A 16,950-nucleotide genomic window follows, 5' to 3' on the forward strand; every position below is an offset into this window, starting at 1 on the left:
TCTTGGCCAGATTTAGCCTTTTGAAAACCAGAGGGAGAGCAGCAGAAGCTGTGCCCGTGCCAGGGCCTCCAAGGGAGAAGCACGGTCATGCCGCACAGGGCCCGTCCCCTGCAGCGTGACACCGGGGCCGAGCGCTTGCGGGCGGGCTGGTCCCCGTAGCTGAGGCTGCACCTCTCAGGTCTCGGACCCCATCGGGTCAGGCCATCGCTCCAGGACTGCCAGCAAGGTCATCGAGTTGCCTTAATCTAAAGTTGGCTTTCCCGCTGGAGAGATGGGTTCATCCTGACTAACTTTAGATTACAGTTTACGCATTATTGTGCCAAGGTCTGTATTGGACCAATTTATAGTGAGAAATGAGGTTGGCAAGATAACAGGGGCATCACAATTAGAGCTAATTAGCCCAGCAGGAAATCCATTTCCAGGCAGCTTTTGGCAAGAGGCGAGGTTGGCGGGATAACAAGCATAGAGTGTATTTTGATATAAGCACACTCCAGCTGCAAGGAAAAGTAAAATAACAGCTTGTCTCATCCTTATGCAGAGGCCTCACGTCAGGCTCCACCACGTAAGTCTTTTTGTTTGAGGCTTTGCAGCCTCCCCGCTTGGAAAAGGTTCAGAGAACTTGTTCTTGCAAAGTCACCTCAGCTGCCGGAGGGCAAAGGTGGGCTGTAAGGTCTGCACAGCCCCTCGCTTCTACGGCCAGACAGGAGGATGCCCAGCACCGTGGTCCTCCTCCGATTTCGGGAGAGATGAGGGATGCAGCTTGGAACAGAAATCACTGAAGAGTAGCTTGGTTTAATTGCAGGAGTTATCTGTAGCGTAAAATGTCCAGGGTATAGACACAGCCAAACTACTGGAACTATTTGTATTTGAGTGCTTTATTATATTGGAATTGCGGTGATATTATTAACATTTGTACAAATGCACAAAATTCCTGTCTCTTCTAGCTAGAAAGAGATGTAAAAATCTGACCTAGTTGAACAGTCTCAATGAACTCATTGTCCATTTGTAACAATAATGGGTTCACAATGCAACAAAAAGCTTAACATAAAATTAAACATATTAAATGCTGCAGCAAGTATTTACATTTATGTACCAAAAAAAAAAAAAAAAAAAATTATCTCCCTCCGGTAAGGAAGGTGGTTGCTTTACAGATTAAAACAAACAGACAAACAAACACAAAACCTTTGCATACAATACAAACAACCTCAAGCCCAAAACTTACTGTGACAGCACCTTTTTTTAATATAATATATATATTTATATATAAACTTCGATAGTTTAGGCTTACTCCAAGCAGTGCTAAAAGTTCCTTAAAACCAGGACAATGGCAATAGTCCAAAGAAGCAACGTTCAGCGATGAGTGCTACCCAGTGTTTGAACGGAGCTGTGATAGAGAGGGGTACAGAGCTCACGGCCATGGGCTGGGAAACACTTGAGTCCCAATGAAAAAGTCCTTGGCAAAACTCTCAGTGGCAATTATTCTGATTTGGAAGAGCAAATACACCTTTCGTGCAAAGTAGTTTGTCTTGTGGAAGCATGGTAAAGGTCGTCTCTGACAGGGACCTCTTTGCAATCTCAGCTCTGAGGGGTGGGGAAAAAAATTCGCTGGAATTTCCTAAGTTCCAGCAAGGAAAACATTTCCCTTGACATGCCCTATCAGTCCTCCCCTTCCCTCGCTTCCTGACTGCTGCAGTTTTTGCAAAGCCAGAAAGAGCTTTCAGTCTTCATTCAGAAGGCTGCCGCACAGGTTTTTAGTCAAGAGATTTGGGTCTGAGAGTCGCACAGCATCAGATGGCTATGTTCTTACCGTGGGCTTCGGGAACAGTTCCACCAGGTGAAACTCAACATCACTAACATTTAATTTGCATAAATATAGAACTGGAGATCCTGAATCCCAGGTATTACACATTGGTCTAAATATAGCAAGTTGCAATTATTGATTCCAGTCCAAGGACAGCCTGGGAAAGGATCAGATTTCCACTTAGAGAATCAATCTTGTCTGTGAGCGTGTGTGAACACTGACATTTTTGGCCTCATGCAGTTTAGGATTTGCTATAAAGTCGTTTTGAAAGCTATGGAAAACCAATAATGGTAAGCAATTTAGCTCTTAACTGTAAAGCCACTGATAAAACTGAGATAACTGCAAGCTCTGAGAGAAAAAAAAAAAAATTATGGATGTAAACAGTCTCTTTTGTCTTTGCAGTAAGATGATTATTTCAGATGATGAAAAATGGAACAATTTTGATTTGGTGTTCAAATCACTTGAGATTTTATTGCTTTTGTTTGTCCTTAGAAGTTTTTAGTCTCTTTTCTATTTTTTTTTAAAGGTGCTGTCCCTAGTCAAGTTATAAGGCGACATATTTTATTGATTCAGAACTCTAATACATAGTATGGCCACTGTTATCACTGCAGCTTCGCAGCTACCGTGGGTTGGACAACAGTCAAAGTGCACGACAATGCACAACAGAGCCAGTCTCCTGACCTTACGATATACAGGACACTTTGGTTCTCGGGATGAGAGATTATAAATGTAGCTTAGATGCTGCCTCACACACTTTGCATAATAAAACATTTATATGCTGTCATGAAGAGAGTGTAAAGTCTAAGTCACACTGCAGACTGGCTGTTCTCAGCTTCTCCGTTCGGGCAGGTGTGAGAGACAAGTTGTAGATATGCCACCAGTGAAAGCATATAAATGTGTCTGGTGCAAACGTTTTACAAGAGTATTTATAAATGATTCAACAAGGGAGAGCAAGAAAGAGAGTGAGAGCTAAAGTGCAATTTAAAAATAATATAAATAATTGAAACGTAGAAATAAGATACTAATTAGTCGTAACTGGTTTTGTTTTATAGGCACAGTTTAGTTTTTATGTCTACAGATCAATCTTCTTCTCTTCTTCCCCCTCCAGTAATTTTCTCTGATGTATAATGGAGTTTCAATGGTCTCAATCTAAGGAACACTGCTTAGTAAGAGGACAGAAGAGGCAATGATAAGGCAGTATAGTGCAACTCACTATGTGATACTAGAAAAGAAACAGGGATGGGGTTAGATCTTCCGTGGTGATGTATAAAATCAGCCTTAAAAAAAAAAAAAAAAGACAGGCTTTCCAGTTATATGTTGACCTGTGCTTTCTAAAATGAGAGAGCACATTTTCCAATACAAAGGAAACAACTGAAGGTTCGTAATTTGTTTTGTTGTTACCAATGAAAAAGAAAAAAAAAAAGCAGATGCTGCTTTAAGGAACACATTTAATTCTAGGAATTTCTGTACAACTGACCTCAGCAAGCTTTTCCATCTTAGATGGATCACTTCTGCTTGAGACCCTGAAAGATTAAGATGCACACACACCTAGAGTAGTTTATTGCAAAACTAATATTGTAACTTAAAAAAACAAACAAACAGATTCTGTACAAGAATACTGTTCAAATGGAATGTGTTAAAATAACATTTATTAATAAATACTTTATAAAATTCTATGTGAATACTAAATTAATAGATTCCTGTTTTAAAATTGCTTTGGTCCTCATGAATTTTCATAAATTCACTCTATACGCTTTTTTTTAAAAAAGGTATTAGCTGCTAAAAAGCACATTTTGCCTAAACTAAAAGGCTAGTTTTCAACACTAAATATTGTTGCTTAAAAAAATATGAATCCTCAAAAGTTGGGCATTTAACAACAGTTATAGCTGGCTTGTTAGTTAACAGGACAGAGTCAGTTAACACACTAAATCCACACGCACTGAGGCACTGAACCATTGACTTTCCACTATTCAGAAGATGGGCAGCAGACATTTAGCTTCATAGCAGGGATTAACTCCCAACAGCGTGAAATTCTCCACAAATCATCATCATCGTCGTCGTCGTCGTCCTTATAAAACACACCATGATAGCACACAAACTACTTGTCTCCCACAGGCAGCGTTATGAATATGGCTTGCATAAATTGACTTGGGGAAGGGGGGGCCGGGGATGAAGGAACTGGATCACAGCATCGTTTCTTTCCGATCAAAGTATTGCAATTGTCCGTGGCTGAGATTTCCAACGTGCTTCTGACGTCACGCGATGAGAGAGGCCGTCCACAGAAACGTCTCCTCCTGAGCGAGGCGCCGCCCAAGGCTCACGGCCCTGCTAGTGCCCGGGAGAGCGGGCGAGGGATGCAGTCCGAGCCGTCCGCCGGCAACGGGACGGGACATGGAGCCCAGCGAGCCCGGAGACCTGCTGGATTTGCAGGGCAGGAGGAAAATGGAGCAATCTCCAGTAGTAGCTCGTGGAAAAGCAGGATTTCTCCTCGATGGAAAGAGCCTGGGAAGTGCATTTAGGGTGACGTGCCACCGACTGCGCAGCAGAGGGACATCCCGGGGACAGAGGGGCAGGGGCTTCTCCCGCAGCCCTTGCTCAGGCAGCCGCCAGTGCCCCGCCGGACCGGCAGCTTGAGGAAAGGCTGCAGGATCATTCCCCTGGAAAACAAGAGCATTTTAATGTGGAAGCGAATCTGATGAATAATATAAGGTGCCTGGTACAGTTGGTCCTTTTACCGATGATATAGCCGATATAAATATGCTGCGTGTTGTCTTGGCCTGTGAACCTGCGACAGAGTTACAAGAAGCAATAGCAAATAGCTTTTCATCCTTTACTTATTTCCACATCACTAGCAAGGATTATACCTAAAGGCCAATAGTATAGAGAGGAGACATTTCATTGTAATTACACATTTAGGCCAACATGTGTGGTTGGCTTGCCTAGTTAGCATTAAAAAAAGAAATAATTGAGCTATATATAATACACATCAGTCAAACTGTCAAGTTGCTGAATTTAACAAAACTTAGGCAAGGTTTTTGTATTTTTTTGCTTTTTTTTTTTCTTTTTAATGTAGAGGCTTTCAGTTTAACAGCTAAATATTTTAATTGAGGAGAGTGAATAAAATGAAGCTAAACCGTAATTCTAGTGCAGTGTAGCTCAACTGGGTATTCTAATATTACCAACAACTTTGATTTTTATTTTTTAATGTATTTAAGTGCTACCCATACAGAGGGAAAGTTTTTTTAAATTAACCCTGCGATGGCATTTTCTTTTTCATGGTGAACGATGAAATTCAGACACAGGGGAACTGCTTATTTGGGTTTTTTTACATAGTGGATACTCAGCTGGAACATTTTGCTTGACTGCATATTTGAAAAAAGTTCCCTTGGGAGCCGTGATGAAGCAAAACCATTTAGCTATTACAACTGGAGGTTAAAAAAAATTATAGATTCAGTATTTAAGACACTTTAAAAGTATATGTTTGTCTAAAATATAATAGAAAATCCTTTACATTTGTATTTTTTCGTAATTTTTTTTTGGTTCTTAGACTATATAATCAAGTCAAGATTTACACTGTACATTAAAAATCTTCTTCTTTTGAATGTACTTGCATAAATGGAAAGCGAGCTGTTAAAGAATACTGATAAAAAGTTAGTTACCAAGATAAGAACTAATTCGGAAGTGAATGATCCTCAGAATTTCGCTTTCCCTTCCAGGCGGGCCCTGCTCGTTACAGTGCCTCACGCTTCAGTTGTTTCACTCTCCCTCCCGCACGGAGAAGAGCCACCCTCTTAAACTTCACCACTCCTCTACAAACCAAAGACACGGCCTTTGAGGAGGAGAACGTCGCTTCAGAACAAAATCTGTTCAGGGCTAGTGGATTTGCTGGGAATAACGTGAATTACCTTTCGCTATTAAAGATGCAGCTCAAAATGTCTGAACATTTATCACCAGCTCGGAGCCTGCTCCCCGGGGTAAGCAGCGGGAGGTTTTGTTGCTGACAGATTTGAGAGCAAAATCAGGTCCCAGCATATGGCAAGGCAGCGTAATTAACTGGCATCATCTCCGTCTGATTTTCCCATCAATCACTGGTACCACTCGGGGATGCAAATCAGTCGTGCTGAGGGGCAGGCCCAGAGTCCAAACAAAAACCTTAATTGTGGCATAAGGCTCTTTTCCAGACCCTCTTTGCAGGATGGAATTTTATCCAGAGTGCAGGGGGATTTGCCATTCTTGCAGCACTTTTTAGCGGCTGCATGCCTTCTAAAAATTATTTAGCGTCCTAAGGAGACAGTTCCTTACCCACGGTAAACAGGCGTTAAGTGCCATTAAAGTCAGCGAAGCTATGCTGCTGTCTGCCAGCTCAGGATCGGTCTGCGGACGCTTAAAGGAACGCCTGCAGAGAGCGAGTCTTTCCCTGGGAATTAAAAATGGCATTTTTCCAACTGGTCAGAACCGTTACGCTGATTTATTTCTCATTTATAGCCTGTGAAACCTGAGGCTGTCAGCTTTTGGTGCTAGAACGACGTAACCGGGTTAGGGAACAAAACTTTTCCGAATTATTATATACTACATGGTTTTTTTCTATGTTAATGACTGGCAGTGCAAAAGAATCGCTGTGATTCTCCGGTGTTGCTCGCTACGCCTGTAGCGTGCCACAGAAGCTTACAGGGCTGCTAGCATCAACACAGCTGGCTCTCAATCCCGCTTCACCTGGGGCTGCACTGCTTTCGCCTTTTGCTGTTTATTAAAAACACTAAATCAGGAGCATTTCTATTTTTGAAAAGCCAAACGCTCGGTGCAGCCCAGCTGCGGGTGAAAAGCCAGTGAAAGCAGCAGCGGCGCCGACAGTTTTTAGGTGGGCTTGAAGTTTTTGCTTGTTCATCACTGTTCTTCAAGAAAAAAAGAGGGAAGCGAGAAAGCCTTGGAATGAAAAAAAGCAGGAAAAAAAAGCTGAGGGATGAAAAGGGTTTGGGAAGGGAAAAGGAAGGTGTAAGAATAACTGGAGGAGAAAAAGGGCAGGGTAGGGGAGAGAGGAGAAGGGGGAGGGCTAGACAAAAGAGCATGTTATTTGGGCTTGATTTTGTCCTGATAGCCACATCCTACATAACCGCTTTGAAAGAGGCTCTGAATGCAAGACGGGGTCTGCTGATAGCACAATGCTAACTCATTTTTTATTATGCTGTCAGCAGATGCCCTCTCTCTATATTTATAGCCTAATTACTCCTAGTTACCTACATATGACTCTGTTTAATACTTTTCATGCCTCACGTTGGCTAACAAGCTGCAGTTTAACACAACTCCGTATTTCTGAGGCTTCAGGCTAGATTGGTGAGAAGGAAACGTGACTATGTACAGAAACAGTTAGGTTTATAAACAAGTAACTGGTACCAAAAAAACTGGAGAAAGCACCAAAGCATTTCTCAAGCTGATAGCATATTAATTGCATAACTCCCTTTTATGTAACTAAGTATAAAAGACATTTTAATATCTATAAAAATGAAAGCCAGAGTCTTTCAAGAACTGAGGAATCTTCCAGGCTTGAGTTAAGGTTGCAAATGTCCTTAGCACAGAGGACGCTTTGATACGCTACCACACTCCCCTCGCAGTTTCTGATCAACCACTTTTAAAGGATGGGGTTGATGTCTGTTCTGTGGCTGGCGAGCTGGGTGAGAGTGGAGCTTCCCACGACGTCGCTGACGGAGGAGGAGGTCGTGATGGTGTTGTGCTGGATGACTTGCTGCTGGGAGCAAGCTGGGACCGGGCTCGCGGGAGGACTGCTCTCGGGACCTGGGAAGGGGGTGAGGGCACAGAGACAACACACATTCAATTATCCATCCGCGTGACAAGCCCAGGCTGGGTGACACTCCTGGAAAAGGGATGTACTACGGCTGCAGCAATACTAACAACCAGAGGCATGCACAAGTCCAGGGATTTCAAAATACACAGTTATCCAACAGGTTCTGTCTTCTGATCTTTTGCAGTTTTTGTTATTTTTTTTTAAGCCAGCTTCTCTGATATCAACCTGACTTCAGGAGGTGGGACCTTGAAAAAAGTCCAAGACCTTAATGATTATGAAACCAATCAGGATAAAAAGTCAGATATCGTAAGGTCTATAAAAACAGTTGGGACACTTAAATGCTTTATTTGCTCCAGCAGGAATCAAAATTAGAGTGCAGTGCACTGCGGCACAGAAAATCTAATTCAAACAACAGTTGATAGGCATGTAATGCAATTATGTATTTCTTCTTTGAGCACTGTTAAAGAGCCAGATGCATAGTGATGCAGACGAGACAGAAATGGGCTCTATTTTAAGAGAATGCCGCAATTTAGCAAATATTAACCCTGAGGCTCTTCTGAGCCATTCTAGAGCCAAGCAAAGAATTTGTCCCTAAATTACCACACTCGCAAAGTGCATCAACTAGACAGAATCGATTCAACATCTCCATTAGACAAGATTTAAAAAAAAAAAAAAGAAAAATAAAGAGTTAAAAAAGAGTTTAACAAACCTTGAAAACCCGCGCCACTCCTGGTCTGCGCCACTGTCAGAGCACAGTACCATTTTCGCTGGAGGGGACTGCAATGTTTTCCTTTTTAACTTTTCCTTTCGAGAGTTATTTTAAGGTGCTGGCAGCGCTGCGCCCAGGAGGACTCTTGCAGGTTTGGAGCTGTGATTTCAGGTGGAATTCTCCACAGGGGAGCGAGCATCCATCCGTGTGCATCAGCTTGCAGAAGGGAGGGGTGGGGAAGGCTAGCTCTGCTGTGTGGGACGCACACCAGGGCTTTTGGGGGTTTGAGTGGGGCTGGATAAGTAAGGGCAGGAGATTGGATGGCTTGGATGATGTTTGAGAAGACAGGTTCAAGTGAGAATATGACCAAGAAGGGGCTCTGGAGGGAAGAATTAGAAACTTTGCTTTCCTGTGAGGAGTGTGGAGACAGTGCAAACATACCAGCTACTTACTTAGATATCCTTGCGATTCTTTCTGCATAGCTGTTATCGGACAGTCTTTATGTGTTAACAATAACTGTTTCAGCTGTGCTACCTCATTTTTCAGCATGGAAACCTCGTTCTAGAAAAGAAAGAGAGGGTTTGGTTTGTCACAAAGTTTAAACCAGGCTCTTCTGCAAAGTTTAAACCCAAGAACACAGACACTGCTCCACAGCTTCGGAAGAACTGAGCAAAAATGGCACTCAGTGCTCGTGGGCTGGGTTTACGTTAACATGTGTCCATGACATTATTTTATAACTTCTTCTGAAGGCAATTTGGCTTCCAGATTTGATGACCCACTGACAAGCGAACTAACCCTTCACAGCAGCAGAGATACTTTAAGCAGTGTTTTAATCTGCTCGGGAAATACTCTGGCTTTCTGCATCAGGACGGGGGGCCAGACCCATGGGGGCAAACGGCAGTCTGCCACGCTCGGGGACGCGGTGGTAGGGCTGCTGTCACCTATGGTGTGTCACCTACAGCTCCACTACGGCGGGTGCCTGGGTGCTGCTCACACCTCTGTGTTTCAGGGGAGTGCCATTATGTGAACAGTCTTTCTACCCTTGGCAGAGCGCAGGCACACCTCTAGGTGAGCCAGAAGTACCGCGTCCATCGTAAGAAGGGCACCATCACGTAGGAGGGCTTTTATTATATTAGGTCAGGGTATTTTCATCTATGCACTTCATTCTTTTCCTTACTGGTAGACTGATGTATTTACGCTCCTATCTCACTGGCTTTGAATGAGGGTTTAGTTAGCTACATGCTCTGCTCTGAAGAAGTCTTTTACAGCCGAATTAATGGCACTTCCAAAAAAAATCCCCACAAAAAGCAGTGACAAGAAAAAAAAATAAATACAACTCTGTCTAGCGAAGGCTTCTAAATCCCAAGACAGCTTTTTCCTGGCTTATCCCACTAAAATGCAATTATTTCTTTAATTGAAGCACACACATCTTGATTAATCGACTTTGATTATGCCTGTGCTCCTGCGAGGAGCCAGCTATGCCGGGCAGCCCCGAAGGCAGTGAGTGCCCGGCCAGCCCCTCCGAGCACAAAGAGCCCCTCTGTGCCCTCGGGGGTGCAGACAGTGGCTCGCACCTGAAGCTGCATGTTTGTCTGGGTGAGCTCTTCTGCTTTCTTTTCCAGTGACATCACCCAGACCTTCCTCTTCTGTCTGCAGCGCGTGGCGGCGGCTCGGTTCCTTTCCAGAAATTTCCGCCTCCTCTCATCCGGGTCTTCGTCCACCACCCTCCTCCGGCGACCTCCGGTCGGCTGCGGCGGCTGTATCGTCTGCGTGGGCTGCATCTGCTGCGCCGCCGGCGAAACCTGGCGGGGAAGAAGAGGTTTGGCAGTGGTTGGTGAGGGGGGAAAGTTACAGAGGGGGATGCTGAAAGGGGAAGGGAAATCTCGTCCTGCTCCCCGGCAAGGTCTGCAACAGGCGCAAGTTGAAAGGCTGCACCAGATGCCACTGAAATTAGCTGCTGGCAAATCCTTGCCGTGGTCAAAGGGGAGAGTTTTTTGAAACGATCATCTGAATATTAGTAGGGAAAATATTTTTCCCCTTACAGTTAGTTATTAAAAACATTTCACTTAGGTACTTTCTCTGCCACCACCTATTTCAAACCTGAAATGTCAAGTTTCTCTCAGCAACCATTTTAATCAAAGCAGAGGACTGTAGTGGCCTTATTTCTCTCTTTTTTTTCCCCAGTTGCCTCCAAAATTTTAGGACATTTCTATTTCACAGGCTCCCCCATCTCCATCTCACACTTTACCACCTCCGGAGACGGGACCTGCAGCGCTCTTTGCACCCGAGTGGAGCTGGGAAGCTGCAGGCTGTGATCACGCAAGGCCAGCAGACCTTGGTGCCCCTCAGCTGAAGGCAAAAGAAAGGACTGAGGTACCTGAACTCAAACTTGCATTTTGGTATCCCTGGACTGCATGAAAAGGGATATTCCCCTTATCAGGCGTTGCCATTTGACCCTTGTGGATGCTATACTCCTTTTTATTCAGCAGCCTGGCTTTGACAGTAGAGGCACATCACATCCAGCCCCGCTGCTATGAAACTATGGAAAAATATGTATTTATGCTTTTTCAAGTGCAGAAGAGTATTGATCCTGCTCCTGAGAGTAACCGGCCATGCCACTACAGAAAAGGCACGTGGTGGGGGCAGCCCCATGCAGTCTGTGCTCCGACTCCTGGGTGGATAAAACACATGGCCATCTCCCTGTCAGGAACCAGCATCAGAATAACGTTCGGCTGCCTGGGAATAGCCAGTTTTTGGATTGCTTTCCTGCCTCTCTGTGGTGCCCAGGTCATGGGGCTCAGGACTGGGCTCGGCAGTCCGACCCACGGGTCCCACGGCTCATGTGTGGCGGGAACCGCTGCTCAGGTTGCTGCCGCTGCTCATGCCGCCGTCGCCCTGGCACAGTCTGGAACAGTCTGGAAACCTGAATTGTTGACGCAAAATTAACCCCCTTGTTCTGGCAAAGGCCCAAACCTCCAAGGTGCTTCCTTTTGACTCCAGGGAGTGGACGTACTCAGCGCTTTGTCAGACTGAGCCCTGAATTTCAATTGCAGCAATTAACATGTGTTTGCCTAACACCTCTGTCTGTTTCAATTAAAATGATACCATCGTCTTGTGTCTTGCGAGGTCGCTTTTCTGTCTAGAATCTCACCACAAACTGCGAAGAAGAGTTTGCTCCCTCCCCCAGCTGACTTCTGTCAATTAAAGTGGCAATTTTATGTGTAATTATTCTGTGCATCTGATAAAGCTTTTTGCATAAAGCAGAATTTATTCCCAGCTTTATGTTGCACAGTCAGGGAATCTCTCTTGCAGCAGCAGAAAAATGTTTTAAAAAAGTAACCTTCTAAAAATAAATAAGCCACCCCGCACATTCTAACTGATTTTTACATTTTCAGCTTCTCTTAAATCCTTACATTTGCTGGTAAAATCTCCAACCCTCCGTCTGCACCGGGGGTTGGAGTCCCAGGGCTACGGCAGCTGCAGCGGCTGCAGCCACCAGCGCCGCACAGGACCACCAGCCGTGGCCCCCGTCCCCACCAGCACCCCCAGGCTGCCGCTGGGAGATCGTTGCCGAGGGGTGCCAAGGGGTGCCAGCTGCTCCCCGTCCACCCGGGCCTGGCACACCGCCTCTTTAGCAATATGTCTGAGTGCGGAGGCCTCAGAGATCCCTTTTAACGTCAACATCTCATCAAAGGCCTTGCATTTTCTCACATACAACACCTTTCCAGACTTCAGAGATCTGTTATTTATGTTTCCTCATCCTGTTTCTCTCCTTTCTCATTCAGCTTTAAAAATTCTTGTTTGTTAACTCTCTCACTGGGGTCTGCTACCCAAGCAGAAAAAGGTAACTATAAAATTCTTTTTTTTTTTTTTCTTCCCCTCATATGGTCATTTTCTCCTGAATAACTAGTGAGTCATTTTGTTTTCAGAATGCACCAGGCAGTCTTTGGGCAGTCAGAGTGCATTTTCAGAACAACGAAAATCTTCTCTCCATCTCTGGCAGATATTAATTATAAAGGTTGCCATTACGTCACTAATTATGTCACGTGGGATCATTAACTGACTCTTACTAGATACCTCTTAACCCTGAAATCGGTTAGGCTCTATCTTAGTAACTGTCTAAGCATCATTCTCTAGCAGGACTTTGCTGCACTGCCTATGACATACATGATCTATTAAGAAAGAAAATGAACATACATTAAAATGAGGTTAATGTATTTTTTAGAGGATCCTAATCATGTATCCAAAATGAAAACAAACGTAGGACAGCCAAGAGAATGAAGCAATATCCAAACCCCTACTCTGCTTAAGCTATCACTCTGGCAAGTTTGATATGAAGAAACCTTCATGGGATCAACACAAGAATAATAGTATCATTTCTGTAGTAGTTGAGACAATATAGCTACAGCTTCATAAAATATCTCACCTTCTCAGAAAGACACCTATCAGAAGGTGGTTTCTACTTTTATGCTTGATCCAATATTTCTCTCTGTTCTTTATAACTTAGCACAAAATTAATACCTGTTCACTCATTCTACAAAACCATAATTCATTGGGCTCCTGTGTATCAAAATGGCAGCTGAAAAGCATGAAATGAATTCTGACATCACAGAAGGGTGTGGTGTAGAATAACCACAGTCTCGGCATGGGAGCACACAGCTGACAGCAGTGTGAACCATGCTGTCATTTGGCAGGTGGTTTGGAATGGAAGAATCTGGCTCAGAAAAATAAGGAGGTTAATAATTAGTAAAATGCACCATAAAATTAACGTCTGCTGGAACAATCTGACCACCAAAGAGGCCATTACCATGGGGACTATGGATGAGCTTAGAAAGTAATAACCATGTGGTTATTACTCAGCAAACCCTTCTTTTCTCCCCACTAATGCATCTGTTCAGAAATCACTATTGCCTTCGCACCATGGGAGCAGACGCGCAGCAAGAGCTCTGCTGCCCAGGGAAGCCGCTGACCCTGGGATTCTCCTACTCCATCACCCTCTGTTCCCATCCTCTTGGTGACACACTTACGGACAAGGTGAAGACCTCCTTGATCCCCGATGGGGCCTGTTGCCTCCAGTGACACGCTGTGCATAGCGAAACTCATCTGACTGCACAGGCCCAGCCCCAGAGACCGTGTGGTGCTGGGACACCGGGTGAATCTGACATAGCTTTGTGGCTGCCAGTCAGCCCACCTACCCTGGTGCCCATATCTCTTCTTGCCTGCCTGCAAGTCTTTTGGGGTGCATAGCTAAGAGGCAATACAAAGCAGAAGAAATCTAGGCTGTCCTAACTGGAATGACTGTAAGAAGACATAGACCTGCTCGAGCGGGTCCAGAGGAGGGCCACTGGCTCATTGATCTTAGTTTTCTCTGCTACCTGTTTTCTCCTCACTTGTTAAAAGTGGTAATATGGATGTTTTCAGCAGTGCTCCATACCGTGGTACCTGACTCCCTCACCTGCATTAATATATTTATCCTCCCGACCCCTCGGTGAGGTGTCAGTACTATTGCCCTTGTTTTAAAAGCCTCAGAGAGGTTAAGTAATGTCCTCCGTCTCATCCACGGAGTCCTCAGTCCGCTAAGCACAACTTTATCCTTACTCTCTCATGGATCTCCAAGACAGCCATCAGGTTCCTTTTGGTTTCTCTGTTATGAGATAATGTCTTTTTTATTGGAGTTTTTAAACAACTCCAAGGAAAATAACTCAACAGATGGGAAAATAATTGAATTCACAAAGTAAAAACTGAACTAAACTTAGGAAAGCTCTGGACATCTTCTCACAGGGGAGTCTGCTGCTCTCTTATTTAGACTGTTCCGCTAAAGCTGACAATTCATTTTACATTAGCAAATGCTTTAGGGAGATCCCATGTGCTTGCAGCCTCTGCAATAATAAAGCTAGATGTTAGTAAATAGTTAATGTTGTGGGACACTGGGATGTTAGCCAAATCCTCTCATTTTCTTTAATGTTTTCTAAGAGCTTGTCTGGAAGGTATTTGCAAGCAACACAATACTTCACAGATTGAACTTCTTATGGCTGGCACTCCTCTTTGTCCTCATTCAAGCTCTGCCCGCTTGTCCTCCTTAAATTTACTCCCCAGACCTGACAAGTTACAGTCACTGCCCCCAGAGCTTTATTTTTCTTGTGCCATCCTGCTGTACAAGCCTATCACCTTAAAATGTTAATAGAATTCCTCTTAAAAATGACTGCTAAAGTCCATGCTCACTAGTTCATTAGTTCAAGAAACATTCCGTTCAGATGTTGAATTATCCAAATTGCTGAAGCCAATATACCTGGTCCAAAAATGGAGACCTCCATCTCAGTCAATGGAGACCTTCACTGAGTTCTCATCACCCGAATCCAATTCAAAATTGCCTTCCTGGTTTAAATCTCTATCCTCAGACTGGATTCACCATCTTTTTCTCCTGACACAACACTTACCAACTATTGCCTCACAGCTAATCTTGGCTTTCTCTCATACTCCACAGCTGGGGTTGCTATCCCCTTTACAGCATCTGGATCCTTTTTTCTTTTCCTGGAAGCCAGTGTATCCTACCTGAAAACTACCTCTACTATTTCCAGTCTTGACAAGAAGTAAATAGCTCATTAAGTTTGGTGAGGTTATTTATTTACACACACACACATCTTGCTTTGAGTATGCACATGAAGTGCCGTCTTACTTCACTACAGATCGTGCTATGTATTTCTGTAGGTAGAACACATACAGGTCTTTAAATCTCGGCCTGAGAAGTTTAGGTTCAAGCACATTAAGCAACATATGCAATATGCTAATCTCCATTATAAACCTCATCCATAAAAGGATATGTGGCAATTTGCAGAGCTCAGAGCACTGAAAAACCTTGGAGCTCCTTATAAAGTAAGATATTACAAATGTCTAGCAAATTAAGCAGCAAAACAATTTGTTGCTTCACTCTATTTTCTGACCAAAATTTGTGCTTCCTCACCACTGGTAGCAGACATTTCTGAGTAGCCCGAGTGGCTGGTATCTAACAAGACATGCCTGCAAGAAGAAATAATACAGGGATCAAGCTTTAACTCCACATAACAGCAAAATTCAGCAATGCAGCATGGCATGAAGGTCTACCTGTGCTTGTCCGCCTGAGTGCAGCGGGGGGTGCGGCGAGGTCTGGTGATGTGCCGGGTGTGCGTGAAGGTGCGAGTGGGAGTGGTGGTGGGGATGATTCTGCTGGTGATGAGGCTGAGGATGAGGATGGTGTGCCGGATGCTGGTGCTGATGTGGGTACGAGTGATGAGGTGGCAGTGTCTGGTGCTGATGAGGATGTGAGTGCATATGATGGTGTGGCGTCTGGTCCTGCCGCGAGCTCATCATTTCCATCATGTGGCCCATGGTGTTCATATTCCCGTTCGACATGGCAGCAGGATGATGAGTCAACGCTGCCTTCAGTCTCTGGAACAGAACAAGGCAGAAAATTCAACATTCATACATGATGATCTCAGCAATTAGAGTAAAATTTCTGCTGTTGTAGAAATGATGCCTTGTCCTGTGTCTTGAGATTTATTTAGTTTCTCTCTTGCTGTTCCCTTGATAAAATGCATCTTATTTCAGTTTGAGAAAGAACATATTCTTGGGCTCTAATCTAGTTTTCCACTGTAAATATGTAAAGACATAAACATCTGAACTGAAATTTAACAGTTACATATTTCCTACTGTGCTGTTGAGAAAAAATAACTGGCTCTCGTCCTTTTCTCTTTGGCCGGCTTAGTAGTGTTAGCTTTGTCAAGCTTGTATTCCTGCAACTTTTAAAAAGGAAAGTCTGATTAAAATAAAGGTGAAACAAAGTTCCCCTCTTGTTTTTACTACAGATATTGTTTAAAAGACTCATTCATAAATATATTGCATCGATGTGTTTTTCAAATTCAGGCTCAAATATATTCTACAGTTGTACTAGCACCCAACCTGTTCTTTCATCAGAAAGACAGGAAAATAACAAGAATTCAACCTGATCCTCTTTCTTTGCTGGAAAGTTCAAACATCTGCTGTGTTGTTATCGCTTGCTAATCCCTCTCTCTGTTTTGTACTCCTCATGTTTTGTACTGTCACTGGATTGGACCCTGGAGTCCTGACCAGGGCAAAACTCTCTTTAATATCAATGGGATTTGTTCACTTTTACCTAAGCACCACCAAAGGGCAATGGGAAGGGCTGCCACATGTTGGACTGCAGGATAGGGCCCTTGTGTACTAAGGCTACAGCTGAAATACAAAGAAATAAGGGTTCCGCTTCAGCACAATTACAGGCTCATGCCAAAAGTGTGAGCTCTACTGGCATACAGAGACCTCGCTGGTGTCACCCTGCCCTTAGACTGCTAAAATCACCAGTGTCCTAGAAGATTGTGCCATTGACAAAGCCTGACAGATGTCAGCTAGGAGAAGGGCTCCTTCCAAACCCATAAAAACCTCCCTCACATCCATGGCTCTGCGTATGTAGAACACTCTTTACGGGCAGCCACCCAAGACCGTTTTACCTCTTTAGATTTTTGAAGAAGTCAACATAAGCTTGGTTTACTCTCATTAATGCAAGTATTTAGCAGAAAATGGTAAGATAAAAATGGAAGGAAGGAGGTCCACAGTATCACTTGATGCCAGCCCAGCATGATCTGAATA

At 44.0% G+C, this 16,950-nt stretch overlaps 1 protein-coding gene across 10 annotated transcripts in view; it reads right to left on the reverse strand.

The window, feature by feature from the left end:
• Positions 1 to 879: 879 nt before the first annotated feature.
• The window catches only part of CREB5 (cAMP responsive element binding protein 5), a 261,478-nt gene continuing 245,407 nt past the window's right edge, over positions 880 to 16,950 (reverse strand). For all 10 annotated transcript variants that reach the window (XM_054817764.1, XM_054817767.1, XM_054817766.1 and 7 more), the window contains 4 exons: positions 15,412 to 15,735; positions 9,885 to 10,112; positions 8,763 to 8,871; positions 880 to 7,591 (listed from right to left, as the gene is read on the reverse strand). In XM_054817764.1, coding sequence (XP_054673739.1) covers positions 7,428 to 7,591; positions 8,763 to 8,871; positions 9,885 to 10,112; positions 15,412 to 15,735 — 825 coding nt within the window. In that variant the 3' untranslated portion in view covers positions 880 to 7,427. The remainder of the gene's footprint in view (positions 7,592 to 8,762; positions 8,872 to 9,884; positions 10,113 to 15,411; positions 15,736 to 16,950) is intronic.

The sequence above is a fragment of the Grus americana genome, chromosome 2 (genome assembly GCF_028858705.1).
Source record: "Grus americana isolate bGruAme1 chromosome 2, bGruAme1.mat, whole genome shotgun sequence".
In the NCBI taxonomy this organism is placed as follows: Eukaryota; Metazoa; Chordata; class Aves; order Gruiformes; family Gruidae; genus Grus; species Grus americana.